At 38.4% G+C, this 17,410-nt stretch overlaps 1 protein-coding gene across 6 annotated transcripts in view; it reads right to left on the bottom strand.

The window, feature by feature from the left end:
* Positions 1–449: 449 nt before the first annotated feature.
* Positions 450–17,410, bottom strand: part of COMMD10 (COMM domain containing 10) — a gene marked incomplete at its 3' end in the record, with an annotated part of 197,631 nt that continues 180,670 nt past the window's right edge. For 5 of the 6 annotated variants that reach the window (XR_014310220.1, XM_082725082.1, XM_082725080.1 and 2 more), the window contains 2 exons: positions 1,725–1,784; positions 450–754 (listed from right to left, as the gene is read on the bottom strand). Coding sequence is in view for 5 of the 6 variants with exons in the window: in XM_082725082.1 (XP_082581208.1) it covers positions 716–754; positions 1,725–1,784 (99 nt within the window). Of the gene's footprint in view, positions 755–1,679; positions 1,785–17,410 lie in introns of those variants that run through there. The other variant, XM_082725081.1, reaches the window with a different exon arrangement.

Below are 17,410 nucleotides of genomic sequence, written 5' to 3'. Positions count from 1 at the left end.
ATTTTAAGGATAACTATTTAGCACTCATGACAATTATTTTTATTTATGATCAGAATCTCTCCCTTACAATGAAGTGAATCATTATTAATTTGCAGTACAAAGGAAAGCACACAGAAACCTGGACTATTATTAGATCATTACACTCAGACCAAAAAAATTAAAGTGCACATAGAAGCTCACATTGGAATTAACTGGTTCACTACCACTAGCTCTATTTCAGATTTTGTTCCTATGTTATTTCCCAAGCAAAACATCATTACATTCAAGGAAAAACGAAGTATCTGATTGCACTTCCTTGCTTTCTTGCTTTAATGAGGTAATGACTTGAGTTTCGTATTCTAAGGTACACAGTATCCCTTGTCTCTGTGGACTCTCCTTGATACATAAAGGTGTCATCTAACATGTAAAAAATGAGCAGGTCAGGCAATAAAGCAAAAATAAGACGGTAATAACAATATGGTATTTACTGTTTCCTTCCAATTGAATGCATTCTTAACAATTGTTTGCCGTTGGCTCACAGGAGGAGAGAATGGGTATTAGAAGCTCTTGAGACAATGATTTCCCTTGACTGTTATTACTCTAAGAAGCGGTAAGCCCTGTTGTTTACAAGAGGAAAGCTACCGAATCCTTCAGAAAACAGAACCTGGCAGCCCATCTTCGGGGCAGAATGATGAGGTGGCAGGAGTGTGATGGAGAAGCCAGTCTTCGGGAACAATCACGTGAGGGAATCCAGCTGCGCTTGTATGGTCTCCAGCTATTTAGATAGAGGAAACGAGAGAAAAGTTGCTGAAAGGCGAGAAATGCCTATGAAGGGCTGCTCAGAACCTTGCCGAGGGGAGGGACAGATTGGCAGCAGCAACCACGCATGTTACATCCATTCACACAGCAACAGATTCACCACGTAGGAAAGTTTTCTTTTCATAAGAAAATATTAGAATTCATGGCTGTGGTCTACGTTTTCCAATGAGTCAAGGAAGATTTCTAAATTTGACTCTTTGAAATACCCCCGGTTGCTTTAATATAAATGTTCACTACAGGGAGCACCTGGGTGGCTCAGTGGGTTAAGCCGCTGCCTTCGGCTCAGGTCATGATCTCAGGGTCCTGGGATTGAGTCTCGCATCGGGCTCTCTGCTCGGCAGGGAGCCTGCTTCCCTCTCTCTCTCTCTCTCTGTTTGCCTCTCTCTCTCTGCCTGCCTCTCTGCCTACTCGTGATCTCTCTCTGTCAAATAAATAAATAAAATCTTTAAAAATAAAAAAAAATAAATGTTCACTACATAAGACTTTTGAAGGGGGAGTTGAGGGGGGAGTGCATCTTCCTGGCTCACAAAGTCAGGATTTGGAAAGAAACAAGGACATTCACTCAAAGATAAAACTTCACAGGCCTGGCACCTCCCTTTCCTTTTGGGCCCGGAAATTAAAATATTTAATGTTAAATATACCTAAAGTGCCAGTGTGGCTAGGTATCACATAGTTCATTACTGAATGCTTTGCTTTAAAGTAACAATCCTATTGCTTTAATTAAAACCATTTCCACTTTCTTCCTGATTTAGTATGTCAGATTCTCTTCGTCTCGGCAATGCTTCCTGCCGTGAAACATACGGTGTTTACAAGGGATGTTTAAAGAACTTCGCTCCGTAATAGGTCATTTAAAAATAAGAATTCATAAAAAGAAGGCAACATTATGTAAAACCCCACATAGCAGAAATTATTTTAAAAATACAGACCTTGTTATAGAAATCAAACAACTCCTTGTGACTGAATTCCACAAGAACTTTCTCCATGCTCTGTATGGAAGAAGAAGAAAGAAGAATGAATTTAGTTGTATCCAATGTTCATTCCAGTTTTTTCTTTCTGGATAGCCCCAGAATATGCCCTATTATTTTGTGAGTGGTTTTAAAAAAAGTACTTACCTGCTTCACTCAACCCTACTGTTCTAGAACTCACAGACGCGCTTAATGACACTCCACTTTAGCAAAAGGTTTCAACTTTACAGGAACATCTGTTCTTTAAGTTGCCTCCACAAAGGTTAATAAAATAGAAGCCAGTAAGAGAACAATTTCATTCTCTATTTTTTTTCAAGATAGAGATAATATACGAGATTGTATTTCATCTTTCTCAGCAGTCCATTTGGAATCTAGCAAATATCATTACGCAAAGACACTGGAGGCGGCCTATCTGATTGAACTCATCCAGCCATTAATGCCTCCCGTCAGCACAGCTGCTGCCTCCAAGCATTAATCTAGCAGTTATGATCTTAACATGCTGAGATGGTTACCTTTTTTAAGGTACAGACTCAGCAAAAGTTCACAATTAACATGACAGCTTCAAAGCGAAGACTTAACCAAGCTCCTTCTTTCCCTCAGATGTGACAGGGGAACCTTCGTGGGAGCTGTGGGTGCTGAGGGACACTGGGCACGTCTGCATGATGGCGCAGCAGCGTGCAATGAGGGTCTGGCCCCTTGCAACCTGCTTTGGAATGACCTTGTAAACTAAGGGAACACTCGAAGTAGCTCCTGAAGATTGGTCAAATGTGTTTGTTTTATTCAAGGTACTTCTGGCAAGTGCAAGTTAATGAGAAGAGAGAATGCCAAGAATGGGCAACACTGTTGTGCTCACAGGACATCAAACGGGCACCATGAACTGAAGAGTGGACAAAGGTTGAAAACAGACATGAATTCATGTACTTCATTGCTTGTGGTCATTTCCAACATTCTCTTAATTCTACTGCTGTTTCTATGGCTACTTTTTTCTTTGTTTTATCTGTTTTAATGGTTTCCATTTCTACTTACAAAGCCAACATGTCCAAAACAAAGTATCTCCAGCTAACTGAGGAGAGTCAATGGGGCTGTGTTTAGATGTGGCACCTCCCTTCTCAAGAAGCCAAGGCATAGAGGATTAAATTCACACTTTTTCTTTGCTCTTGTAACACCTACCTAAGTAGTTAAGCTTTAAAATGAATCAAGAAGCAGATCTGCCTTAAAGCCTGTTCCTTTAGGAAGGAGAAAAAAGTAGCAGGCTAACTGACACACATCGTTGAACCTTCAAAGGTTGAAATCAGCATTATCTAGCAGTGCTATATTTCCTCCCAGCAGTTAAAGGGAAAAGACAGGCCTCAGTTTACCCTGTGGAAAAGCAAGGCAAATTCATTACTCTCTCACCAATCCAACGGTGGGGTGGGTGGGAGAGAATAAAGAACTGAATCAGTTTGTGAACAACTTGATTTGCTGTACAAACACCCGGGGGTCGTTGCCAAGCTGGGTTCTTGGATCCTGAATTCTGCTTTGTTTCAAGTTAGTATTTTCTAAAAGGCGGCACTGAGGAAAGGGAAGGAAGGTGACTTTGAAAACATACTTCCTAAAATATCAACAGCTGAAATAATGTATGCCCATGTGCACCTGCGTGTGTGTGTGTGTGTGTGTGTGTGTGTTTATACGGCAGAGCTATGTATATAAATTCAGTGTCTTGCTTTACTGAAATACTTAGCCCCAAGAAGGGAAAATGTTGATACCCGAGATAAAATATGCAAAGAACTAATGCCAATGTCTGGCAGGTATAATCACTGATAGCTATTATCATGATCTTTTCCCATTCAACCCGCAGTGACTTAGGGAAGACCGTGAAAATATGGGAGAATACAGAAATGGCTTTAAGTGTTCCATGTCATGTGTACAGAGATTATTCTTAGAATTTAAGAATCTACGTTTACCCAAGGGGTGGGCAAGGGCAGTTGTTTAAGGAGGGTAACGATGGAACTTAGACAGATATGTAGGACAAAAAGGAAAGGGGGACTGGTTAAGAGCCAAGTCCTCACATTGTCACGCTCTGACATGACACCCCAGAGAGCCCAAGAATTCTAAATCCAAATCTCGCCCGCCAGGACATTACTTAAGGCATATTATCAAGAAAGCAGTATAGGTTGCATTTACTCAGTAGTTTGGTAACTTTATTTATGACTTTACATTTAGATATATGGCCCAAGGCCTCCATTTTTACTCCTGCTTTAGGTCCCATAAATATTAGGAATGGGTGTGATCAAAATCCTTCCTTGGACCATGACATTTTTAAGAGGAAAACACACTCTGAGCCTTCTTTGAGAATTTAACTAGAAAGTCACAAATCTGCTTTATCAACCACAGTCAACTCTCTAGCTTCATTTCTCTTCAGAAGATGTACGGAAGGTTCAGTTCACTAAGGAGGCTTGTTTTCGAAAAACTTCTCTTCAGTTTTATGTCTGGACACAAATCAGTGGCTGTCTAGACCCAACAAGGATGTAAGTGCATTAAGTTTAATAAGAGTCCAATTATTAGTATTTCAGGGGTGCCTGGCCTTGGATTGTCTAGCTCTAACACTCTGGGCCTCTGACTCAACTCATAGTTCATTAGTATCTTTGTTAAGGGAAGAAGAGAAAATAAAACTGATATTCAAACCAGTGACATCTCAGCTATCAGTCCCAACTCTAACAACAAGCTTTCAGGAGGAAGATACAAAAAATCCTGGCTACAGTTTTATAGGCTATATTTGACGATGGGCTTAATTATCCATGTGCTGTCTATCACTGTCAATAGATGATGAGACTTGACTATTTGGTCCTGTTTTTTTTTTTTTTTTTTTTCCCTCCCATAGAGTCAAAAAGATAAGTCTGGACAATAAACTGTAGCCTACTATGTCATACTAAATAAGAAGAGAAATATCTTAGTGACAAAAAATGATAGTTGCAAGTAATCAAAATGCACTGTCATTTTGTCAATCATATGTCAAAAGTATTTTCAACTTGGACTACAGACCTCTAATCACTTGGTGAAAGAAAGTAATACATGTATGTATTTTTTTATGTACAGGTATATATAGATATATCTTAGGTAGTACTGTATTTCACTTTTTACAAAGTCAAATGTTTAGGGAAAAAGTTTATGGGAATATTACATCCCCATTCTTCCAGGAATCAGATACAAGCAATATTTTTATACAAGGCAAATTGCATTTTAAGTTGAAAGAATTTTTTTTTTAAAGGTAATTCTAACATAGAGTTTATACTGTCTTCCAAGGGAATATAATGACTAGGCAAGTACTAAAAATTATTTCTGGGAGGGCTGTTCACTGCATGTGTGTTTAAAGGAATATCAATGGATACTACTGGCTATTATCCAAAACTCATGGGTAACACTTCATAGATCTGATAAAGAAGGAAGAAAAAGTAAACTCAGACATAAAGGAAGAAAATGAGAGTAATATAATAATAGTAGGGGTTTCAGCACCCCACTGACTTCAATGGATAGATCATTCAGACAGAAAATCAATGAGGAAACAGTAGCCTTAGCTGACACATAGGACCACATGGACTTAACAGACATATACAGAACATACCATCCAAGAGCAGAATACATATTCTTCTCAAGTGCACATGGAACATGCTACAGGAAAGGTTACATGTTAGGTCACAAAACAAGTCTTAATAAATTTAAGAAGATGGAAATCGTATCAAGCATCGTTTGCTACCCTAGAGGTATGAAAATAAAATCAATCACAAGAAGAAAGCTGGAAAAACTGAAAACATGTGGAGGCTAAACAATATGCTAATAAATAAATAATGGGTCAACAGAAAAAGAATAAATAAAAAAAACCTTGAGACAAATAAAAATGGGAACACAACAGTTCAAAATCTATGGGATATAGCAAAAATACACCTAAGAGGGAAGTTTATGGCACTACAGAGCCACCTTAAGAAAAAAAAAAAACAACTCAGACAACCTAACTTTACACCTAAAGGAATGAGAAAAAGAATAAGTAAAACCAAAGTTAGTAGAAGAAAGGAAATAATAAAGGTAAGAGTGGATATAAGTGAAACAGAGACAAAAAAAAAAAAAATCAATGAAACTAAGAGCTAGTTCTTTGAAAATATAAACAAAAGTGCTAAACCTTTAGCCAGACCTGTCAAGGAAAAAAAAAAAAAAAAAAGAGAGGGCCCAAATAAAATCAGAAATGGGAGAAGAGAAATTATAACCAATACCACAGAAATACAAAGGATCATAAGGCAGTACTACAAAAAAAATTACATGCCAACAAATGGGATAACCTAGAAGAAATGAATAAATTCCTATAAACACACAATCTTTCAAGACTGAGTCCAGAAGATACAGAAAATCTGAACACAATGATGACTAGTAATGAAGTTCAATCAGTAATAAAAAAAAAATCCCAACAAACAGAAATTTTAGACCATCCTCACAGGTATATTCATAAAAGATTTCAACTGGAGTTAATACCTATCCTTCTCAAACTATCCCAAAAGACTGAAGAAGAAGGAATGCTTCCAGACTCATCCTATGAGGCCAGAATTACCCAGATACCAAAAGCAGAGAAAGTGACCATAAAAAAAGAAAACTGCAGGAGAATATCTTCAAGGAAGATTGATGCAAAAATCCTCAACAAAATATGAGCAAACTGAACTCAACCACACATTAAAAGGATTGATCATACACTACAATCAGGTAGAACATATTCCAAAAATGCAAAGACAGTTCAACACCCACAAATTCATCAATGTGATACATCAAACTAACAGAAAGGATAAAAATGATATGATCATCTCAACAGATGCAGAATTTTATCAAATGCAATACATGGTTATGATAAAAACTCTCGACAGCGTGGATATAGAAAGAATGTACCTAAGACAGACCCACAGCTAACATCCTACTCGGTGGTGGAAGGCTGACAGCTTTCTTTTCCTCTAAGGTCAGTACAAAGACAAGGATGCCGCTCTCACCACTTTTTATTCAACATAGTTCTGGAAGTCTTAGCCATAGTAACTGCATAAGAGAAAGAAACAAATAGCACTCAAATTGGAAAGGAAGATGTAAAAGTGTGCAGATGACATGATACTAGATACAGAGAACCTTAAAGACTCTGCCAAAAAACTATTAGAACTAAAAAATTCCATAAAGTTGAAGGATACAAAATTAAAATACACAAATCTGTGACACTTCTATGCAATTACAACAAATTATCAGAAAGAGAAATTTTAAAAACAATATTACTCACAGTTGCATAAAAAAGAATAAAATACGTAGGAATAAATTTAACCAAGGAGGTAAAAGACCTCTACTCAAAAAACTACAAGACATTGATGAAAGAAACTGAGATGACACAAACAAATGAAAGATATTCTGTGCTCAAGGATTAGAACTAATATTGTTAAAATGCTAGTATCACCCCAAACAGTCACAGATTCAATGCAATCCCCACTGAAAACCAATAGCATCTTTCACAGAAATAGAACAAACAATCCTAAAGTTCGTATAGAATCAAAATAATTTAAAGGAATCTTGAAAAAGAATAACAAAACTGGAGGTATGACAATCCCAGATATCAAGATGTAATACAAAGCTGATGTCATCAGAACAGTATATAGTACTGGTGCATACACACACACACACACACACACACACGCGCGTGCGCGCGCACACTAGAAATCAACAGAATAGAACAGAGAGGCCAGAAATAAACCTACGCTTATATAGTCAATCCATCTTCAAAAAAAGGAGGCAAGAACATACTGTTGGGTCCATTGTCAAAGGAGCGAGACTGATACAAAGCGAAGGTCAAGCAAGGCTTTATTTCGCACTAAGCATTGAGAATCAAACTGTCTGGCCAGGGCCGTCTCTTGCAAAGAGGCAACCTCTCTCTGTCTTACAGACCAGCTTTTAAGGGCAAAGGCCATGTTGTGGGCCTGGCCATGCACAGGTGGCCAATGAGATTGCAACACAGAGAAAGTGCACACTGCTGCTAGGTCACACATAAGTGAACAATTGAATTACAATTTACCCTTGTAGATACTTGAACTAGCCTATCACCTTGGTCAGAATAGGCACCCAAAGGGCGGTGCCCATACTCCTTGGTAGCTAGGGAGACAGTGTGCGCGCCCCCCCCCCCCCCCCCCCCGACTGAATACCTCCACCCCGCCTGACCCACCCTTGTACTTGGGCTCTGTTACCTGGGACTGGTTTCCGGGACTTGTTCTTAAGTAAGTTCTGTGGGCTGGGAGGGGTGGGGGTGGGTGAGGGTGGTGCAGCAGGGTTAGGATGGAGCTGCTCTGGCTAAATAGGCCCTTACACATACCATGGGAAAAAGTTTCTTCAATAAATGTAGCTGGACAGCTACATGTGAAAGAATAAAACTGGACCACTTTCTTTCACTGTATACAAACATATACTCAAAACCAACTAAAGACTTAAGTTTAAGACCAGAAACCCTGAAACTACTGGAAGAAAACACGGGCAATAAGCTTTTTGATGTCAGTCTGAACAAGACTGTTTTGGATCTGTCTCCCCAGGAAAGGGCAATAAAAGCAGAAGTAAACAAATGAGACTACATCAAATTAAAAAGCTTTCGTATGGTAAAGGAAGCCATCAACAAAACAAAAAAGCAAATTACTGAAGGAAAGAAGATATTTGTAAATGATACAACTGATAGTGGGTTAATTACCAAAATATATAAAAAATTTCACACAACTCAATAGGAAAAAACCCCAAACAACATGAATAGGAAACAAGCAGAGGAACGGAACAGACATTTCTCCAGAGACTTACAGATGGCCAACAGACAGACATATGTAAAGGTGCCCAACATCACTCATCATCAGGAAAATGCAAAACCAAACCACAGTGAGGTATCATCTCACGACTTGTCAGAATGGCTGTTAACAAAAGGACAAGAAATAACAAGTGCTGGAAAGAATGGAGAGAAAAGGGAACTCCCCTGTGCTGTTGGTGGAAATATAAATTGGTGCAGCCATTATGGAAAACAGTAGGAAGGTTCTTCAAAAAATTAAAATAGGACTACCATATGTTTCAGCAATTCGATCTCTGGGTGTTTATGAAAACAAAAACAAAACAAAAAACAACCAACAAATCATCAATCTGAAGAGATACATGCGCACCTATGTCCACTGCAGCATTATCTGTAATAGCCAAGATATGGAAGCAACCTAAATGTCCATCAATGGATGAATGGATAGAGAAGATATGGTATATATAAATATAATGGAATATTAATCATAAAAGAGAAAGACAAGTACTGTATATTTTCCCTTATAAGGGGAATACAGAAAACAAATGAACCAACAAAACAAAGCAGAAACAGACTCATAGATAACAGGGAACAATCTGGCGGTGGCCAGAGGGGAAAGGGGTTGGGGGACAAGTGAAACAGGAAAAAGGATTAAAAGGTATAAACTTCCATTTATAAAATAAGTAAGAAATAGGAATACTATGTACAGCACAGGGAATATAGTTAATAATATTTAACAATTATATATGGTCACAGTTGGTAGCTAGTTTATCACGGTGATCACCTTGTAATGCACATAAATGCACTTGTACATCTGAAGCTAAAGTTGACCCTTGAACAACATGGGACTTAGGGCAGCTGGCCCCCCATATAATTGAAAATCCACATGTAACATTTAACTCTGACCAAACTTAACTACTAATAGCCCACTGTTGACCAGAAGCCTTACAGATAACATAATTAATACATATTCTGTTGATTAATACATATTGATCAATTGATTAATACATACTGATTGATTAATACATATTCTCTGTAAGTTGATTAATACATATTCTGTAAGTTACATGAATTAGATACTGTTTTTACTTTATATACTATTTATACTTATCATAAAGTAAGCTACAAAAAAGAAAATATCATTAAGAAAATCATAAGGAAGAGAAAATGCATTTACAGTGCTGTACTGTATTAATGGAAAAAAAAAAAATCCATGTATAAGTGGACCCGCCTGGTTCAAACCCAGACTGTCCAAGGGTTACCTATAGTATAATATTGCACACCACATATACTTTAAGAAAAAGGAAAGAAAAAGAAAATTCACCCTAGGGCTTTAGCTGTAATGGATAACTCCTAGGAAAACTCTTTTAGATGTGGATCACACAGGTCTCACAAAAATTGTAAGGTTATTTGTGTTTATATCATTCCTTCTTCCTATAAATGTAAACAACATGAAATTCCATAAGTGTGCTTTTATTTATTTATTTTTTTCCCAAAAGATTTTATTTATTTATTTGATAGATAGAGAGAGCAGGAGAGGAGAGAGATCAGTGGGAGAAGCAGACTCCCTGCTGAGCAGGGAGCCTGACAGAGAATCGGATCCTGGAATTCCAGGACTGTGACCTGAGCCAAAAGCAGTGGCTCAACCAATGGAGCCACCCAGGCAACCCCATAACTATGCTTTTAAATAAAAGCATTATAGTTGTTTTTCACACACACACACACAAAATAGGGTCACAAAGTAGGGAAAGAGCCCAAATGTCCACAGACTGATGAATGGGTAAAGAAGTTGCTATATGTATATATATGATGGAATATTACTCAGCCATCAGAAAGAATGAAATCTTGCCATTTGCAAGGACATGGATTATAAGGACCTATTTTAGCCAGAACACTTCCATCCAGGTTAAACAATAACCTTGTTGTTTAACCCTTCAACTGTCCCTGCCCCGCTTTCCCCAGGGGACTTACTCAAAAACAAGTCCCGGAAACCAGCCCCAGGTAACAAAGCCCAAATACAAGAGTGGGTCAGGCCAGGTGGAGACATCTGATCAGATGTGGGGGGCGGCACATAATGTCTCCCTAGTTACCAAGGAGTATGGGCCCTGCCCTTTGGGAGCCTTTTGGGCACCAATTCTGATGAAGGTGATAGGCTGGTTCAAATATCTACTAGAGTAAATTATAATTCAATTGGTCACTTATGTATGACCTAACATGACTGTGCAGCTTTCTCTGTGTGTTACAATCTCTTGGCCACCTGTGCATGGCCAGGCCAAACCACATGGCCTTTGCCCTTAAAAGCTAGTCTGTGAAGCAGAGAAAGGTCGCCCTCTCTGTAAGAGGCGCGGCCCTGGCTGGTCAGTCTGATTCTTGATGCTTGGCGTGAAATAAAGCTTTGCTTCATCTTTGCTTTGTATCAGTCTCGCTCCTTTAATCACGGACCCATTATTGGGGGACCTAACAAGATGAAGCTAGAAGGTATTATCCTAAGCAAAATACATCAGTCAGAGAAAGAAAATACCGCATGATTTCACTCATATGCAAAATTGAAGAAAGAAGACAGTTGAACTATATGTGAAGGGGGAAAAGAAAAGGAGAGAGGGTAACAAGCCGTAAGACTCATGACGATAGAGAACAAACTGAGGGGAGATGGAGGGAGCTGGGTGGGGGATGGGCTAGACGGCAGATGGGTAGTAAGGAGGGTACTTGTTCTGATGATCCCTGGGTGTTATATGTAAGTGATGAGTCACTGAATTCTACTCCAGAAACCAATATTGTACTGTATGTTAACTAAAATTTCAATTAAAAAAGAAAGAAAGAAAGAATTACTCAATTAGAAAAGTAAAAAATAAAGAATAGGCTCATATGATTATATGTATTCTGGAAGTCCTGCCACTGGTAATCACTTATATTACCTGACACAGGTATCACCTACAAAACCTCAGATTAATTTTAAAACAGTCCAAGGAGGTAGGCATGCCATAAAATATTTGTCTTTAACAGATGAGCACATGGAGGCACACTGTGGTAAGACAACCACCTAAGGAAAACAACCATGTAACAATGGACAATGAACTAGAAGGGTCAGAGCAGGAAATTAAGGGTTATCCAGAACTGTATGTGAGATAAAGTATGGATAGCTTTCAGTAGGTAAATGTTACTAGAGAAAAAAGGAAGTAATTTAACAATACCCAACCACATCAAGATACTATTATACACTCTCTTCCAAGTAAATGAAGACTTTCTTAAACATTAAAAGGGAAGTCAGTAAGAAAGATAGTTTTTTGGTGTTATTTTGCTTTGTTGTTATTGTGTGGCTGGGGGTGAGAAGTGTGGGTCATGTGTCCTGAGTCATCCACACTACTGCATGCCGTTTTTGGAGACAAAAGTGCTCGTACCCCAACGTGCTTTGGACACTACTATAAGTGATACCTGCTCACGTGAGAACAGACCAGAATAATATTTTTCTTAGTTTGACACAATCTTCTCTAATCTAACTTAAAAAGTTTTAATTCCCCTAAGACTCTTCCCACCAAAAAACAAAAACAAAACCCAAACCTCTCTGTACTCCAACCAAACTGTTGTACTCATTATCTCCCAAATATCCCACACTTTCCTGCCAGTTTTTATTCATCTCCTTCCAGATGGAGTGTAATTCTAAGTGGTAAGATAAAATGAAAAAGCTAAAAGAAAATACACTTGAATTTCTCCATAACCCTGGAGTATATAAAGACTCCCTTAAAATGACAAGAAAATACGCTAACCATATAATCTTTAGTTGGCAAAGAAGCTGCTAGTAAATTAACTATAAAGAAAATGACTGATAAGTGAGAATATACTAAAATCTAGAACTTCCACTCATCAAGTCACATCATCAAAAGACTAAAAGGAAAGCTAGAGAATCATAGCCAGAATACACAAAAATGCCCACAAATCAATAAAAAAGAGCAAAACTGAGATAAAAAAGGGATAAGAACATATACACAGTCATTGCATTGTACACCTAAAACTAATATCATGTTGTGTCAATTACACTTCATGAAAAGACAAAAAGAAAGCCACATGAGTGGTGGTGTCTGGCTGGTGTGAAGGAGCAAACTATCAGGAGACTCACATGATGTTAGATGGGATTGTGAAGAGGGGATCCAGCTAATGTGTTGATCTCCAAGCCTGCCTCTGGTGGAATACAAGTGGGAAAGAACCTAAAAATTATGGACAGCCCTCCTCTTGGTGGATTTCCTAGCAGTTTCCCCAGGAGAGAGGGGGTACTCCAGGTTGATCAGGAGCACTCTGGCATGACAGCCTTGCTCTGATTTAGAAAAAGAAAAAGGAAAAAAAAAATAAAGAAAGAAGACAAGAGACTTGAATAGTCATTTTACAAAAGATGTCCAACAGCCAAAATGAATTGAAAATATATTAGCAACCATACTGCTGCAAGGCATGAAAACCTGTGTAACTACTCTGAAAACTCGTCTGGTATTATTTACTAAAGCTGAAAACATGAATGCCTTTTGACCCCAAATTCACTCCTAAGTATTAGTATCATGTTCAACTGAAATATACACATTTGGACACCAGGAGACAAGAATATTGAGAACACCAATATTCAAAAAAACCAAAAAATGGAAGTAACCATTCTTTCAGTGGAAGAATACATAAATTATAGTATGGGAATACAAAGGATGGTTATACAGACATGAAAATAAGCTATAGCTAAATATGACATAATGCATGACTCCCAAATATCTAAATGTCAGAGAAAGGCACAGAAGACACATATTGATTGGGTTCATTTATATCGGTATTTAAAAAACAACAGTTTTAAAAAGGTTTTAGAGGGGCGCCTGGGTGGCTCAGTGGGTTAAAGCCTCTGCCTTCGGCTCAAGTCATGATCCTAGGGTCCTGGGATCGAGCCCCGCATCGGGCTCTCTGCTCAGTGGGGAGCCTGCTTTCTCCCCATCTCTGCCTGCCTCTCTGCCCACTTGTGAACTCTGTCAAATAAATAAATAAAACCTTAAAAAAAAAAAAAGAAGATGGCACTGCTAGGTGTTAAATTCATTCTTTCATTTTTATTCAATACATACAGATTAAATACCTACAAGTCTTGGTCTAGACAGTAGTCTACATACACTTAAGGAGAAACGGAGACAAAAATGCCCCTCCCTCTAGTTAATAAGAGCGACAACAAACAAGATTTGTAACAATAACACCACCAACAATAACAACCCACATAATACGTGTGGAATGTTTGTTGGTGTTTGGTGTTAGGAAGAAATAATAAAGCAGGGAAAGGGGATGTTTGTCTGGAGGTGGGTAAGTGGAGATTCAGGGGTAGGTGGCCAGGAAAGATCTCACGGAGATGGTGATATCTCAGTTAAAATTTACAAGAAGTGAGAGAGGAAAAAGACAACCCATAGGACGGAAGAAAATACTTGCAAATCATTACCTAATAAGCATATAAAACCCGAAGATATAAAGAACTCCTATAATTCAACAACAAAAAGACAAGGCCAATTAAAAAAAAAGAAAGGCAAAGAACAGAACGAAGAAGATACACAAATGGTTAGGTAAGCACATGAAAAGAAAATCAACATCAGTCATTAGGGAAATGCAAATCAAAACTGCAATGAGATAACTCTTCATGCTTAATAAAAAGGATATAATTGTGGGGTAAGGACGAGAAAACCCAAGGTGAGGATATTATAAAATTGGATCCATATACATTGCTAGCAGGAATGGAAAATGGTGCAGTGGCTGTGGAAAATAGCATGGAATTCCTAAAAAAGTTAAATAAAGAATTACTGTATGACCTAGCAATTCCACTCCTGAATATATACCCAAAAGAAATGATGACAGGGACTGAAACAGATACCTATAAAACAGTGTTTCTAGTATCTTCTCAACAGCTATGTAAGGCAATACGTAGACCTAACAGCAGTTAAGATTTTGACGAAAAGATGATAGCTGATGCAAAACCATAAGGAACATGGAAATGTTACTCAGAGTAGTGCATTTTACACATGTTTACTCCTCCCTCAACCATTAGTTTAGGCCCTGTTGTGGGCTGAGTTGTGTCTCCCCAAAATTTACTTTGAAATCCTAACCCCTGGTATGTCAAAATGTAATTGTATATAGCATTAAGGTCTTAGAGAGGTAATTAAGGTAAAAGAGTCATAGATGGGTCCAAGGCCAATATGACAGGTTTCCTTGTAAAAAGATGAGCTTAGCACCCAGAAGGAAGACCATGGGAAGACACTGGGAAACTATGGCCATCCATAAGCCAAGAAGAGGTCTTAGAGGAAACCAATCCTGTTGACATCTTGATCTTAAACTACAAACCTCCAGACTATGAGTAAGTAATTTTCTGTTACAAATGACCCGATCTGATGTGCTCTGTTAGGGCAGCCCTAGCAAACTCGATAGGCCCCATCTTTCGGGATGGGCAGAAGAGAAGAGCTTTTTTCTAAGATCTATGGAAAGCCATTGAAGAGTTTTAAGTATAAGGATGATATAATTACATCTGCATATTAACAACTGCCCTTGGCTTTTATTTGTAAATCGAGTTGGCCAAACTGGATGCATTAGTGCGGGCCAGACACTGATCTGACCTAATGTGATGGCCATAGTGATAAAGTAGAAAGATATAAGATATGATTTAGAGGTGGTTAGAGATAGCACTTGGTGACAGATTGGAGTGAGGGTGTGTGTACAGGAATAGTAGTCAGAATGACTCTCAGCTCTCTGGCAAAAGAAACTGGATGGAGGAAGCAGAGGTAAGGAAATGCGAGAGAAGATCCGAAAAAGGAGCAAAACCAAGGGGGCAGTTTCAGACACAAGGAGCTCGATTATGTGAGATTTCTGAAAATACGTGTCTAAAAAGCCAAACAAGAGAAACATACTTGATATTTTGTTATGATATATTAATATTTAAAACAGTAAGAGTGGGGCACCTGGGTGACTCAGTCAGTTAAGCTTCCGGCTCTTGATTTTAGCTCAGGTCATGACCTCAGGGTTGTGGGACCGAGTGCCCCTTTGGGCTCTGCAACTCAGTGGGGAGTTGGCTTGAGGATTCTCTCCCTCTGCCCCTTCCCCTGCTCATGCTCCTTCCCTAAAATAAGTAAATATTTATTTATTAAGTAACTTAAATACAAAATTATCTCTGAAATAAATAAATCTCGAGCGCAGAGCTACTTAATATTCTCTCTAGGGCTGCCTGGATGGCGTAGTTGGTTAAGCAGCCAGCTTGATTGTGGCTCAGCTCATGATCTGGGGTCCTGGGATTGAGCGCTATGTGGGGCTCCATGCTCAGCAGGGAGTCTGCCTGAGAATTCTCTCCCTTTGTCCCTCCCCCCGCTTGTGCTCTCTCTCTAAACAATCTTAAAAAAACAGAAAACTGCAGAGTGGATAGGATTGCCCAGGAAAAGAATGCAGTATGAGAAGAGAGGGAAGCCTGGGGCTGAACCCCATGAAACTCCAGGATCTAGGGTAGGTGAGTGTTCTCTAAATGACAAGTACCACCAGGTTCACAAATTACGTTCAGAGAAATTAAGTGAAGAGCACCGACAGCTGCATGGTACTTGGAAATGTAGGGTGGGCATTTATTACATGGATCAAAATAATTTAGTGAGTTAGTATACAGGCAATAAACTAGGCAGCTTATTTTCAAATAATGTCTTCAATCTTCCATTTTCCAGTAAAACACATTAAAGTCACTAATATTATTAGGTAAACATATACAGACTAGAAGATTTACTTTCTTTCTTCTGCCTTCTACATATAAGATTACAACCAAGAACCCATTTAGGAAATTCATTACTTACATTGCCTAAGCTGGTCTCCTACACTAAAATCCAACTTAGACTTTCTGCATCCTTTCTGAACACACTGCAAAGTGAAAATGAGAGTACGAGATTAAAATTCTACCAACTTCTTAAAAGATAAAAAAGATGTATTTGTTCTGCCATTCCTTTTCATTTTTAATTTGTAGTCCCGTCTACAAGCACCTGGATGGGTATTAGCAAAATTCCCATGGAAATAAAAGCCAGTAAGGCCTTCAGAGAGGTCTAACTTGATGAAAGCTGACAGTAAAAATATCCTCTGCTTTCCCATTAGTTGGGAATTAGGAATACATACACATTTTCCAAGAGAGAAATGCATTAGCCCCTGCACAAATCACCCAAGTAAAAACAGCCTCTAAATAACACAAATATCAACTAGCTAAGAGTTAAACCAAATTTACACTGCTTAGTTGGGCTATCGGAATTAGAAATGATACAATTAGCTTTTCAACTAGGAAATCAGGAGGGAAGGATTCCAGTAAAAGAAAACGACCAATCTCATGTTCTGATTGAATCTAAAAATGCTTTGCTAGATACTCAAAGAGGAAGTTTTCTCCTTTTCAGTTACAGAAACGAAGGGCAAAGATAGTATGTGAATAATATTTCAAGCTCTACTGAATGCTGAATGGGCTTATAATACAAAAATCATTAGGCACCGTTTATTTAATAAATACACCTACAGATTATGTTCCCTCTAAGTATATGCAGGAAAAGGTAATTGTAAATACAGTCCAGTATCTCTATTTACTATTATTGCTCGAAAAAACCCCAAAAAACAAAAAACAAAAAAACTAGGGATGAAATTTAAGCTCTCACCACAGACTGTAAAAAAAAAAAGCCCCATGAAATTCTACTGTTACATACAAGCATTAGCCATTTTTGTTGCCCATAAAATCTCATCAGTCAAGAAACATTACAGACTGCCAATACAATGACAAACAGAGAGGTGTATACCCTTGACCAAAGAAAGGTCCTTCTCTAGGTAGGCTGGTTGCCCTTTACAG

This window comes from Mustela nivalis (assembly GCF_964662115.1).
Source record: "Mustela nivalis genome assembly, chromosome: 3".
Lineage (NCBI taxonomy): Eukaryota > Metazoa > Chordata > Mammalia > Carnivora > Mustelidae > Mustela > Mustela nivalis.
This window is presented reverse-complemented; position numbering and strand designations above follow the sequence as displayed.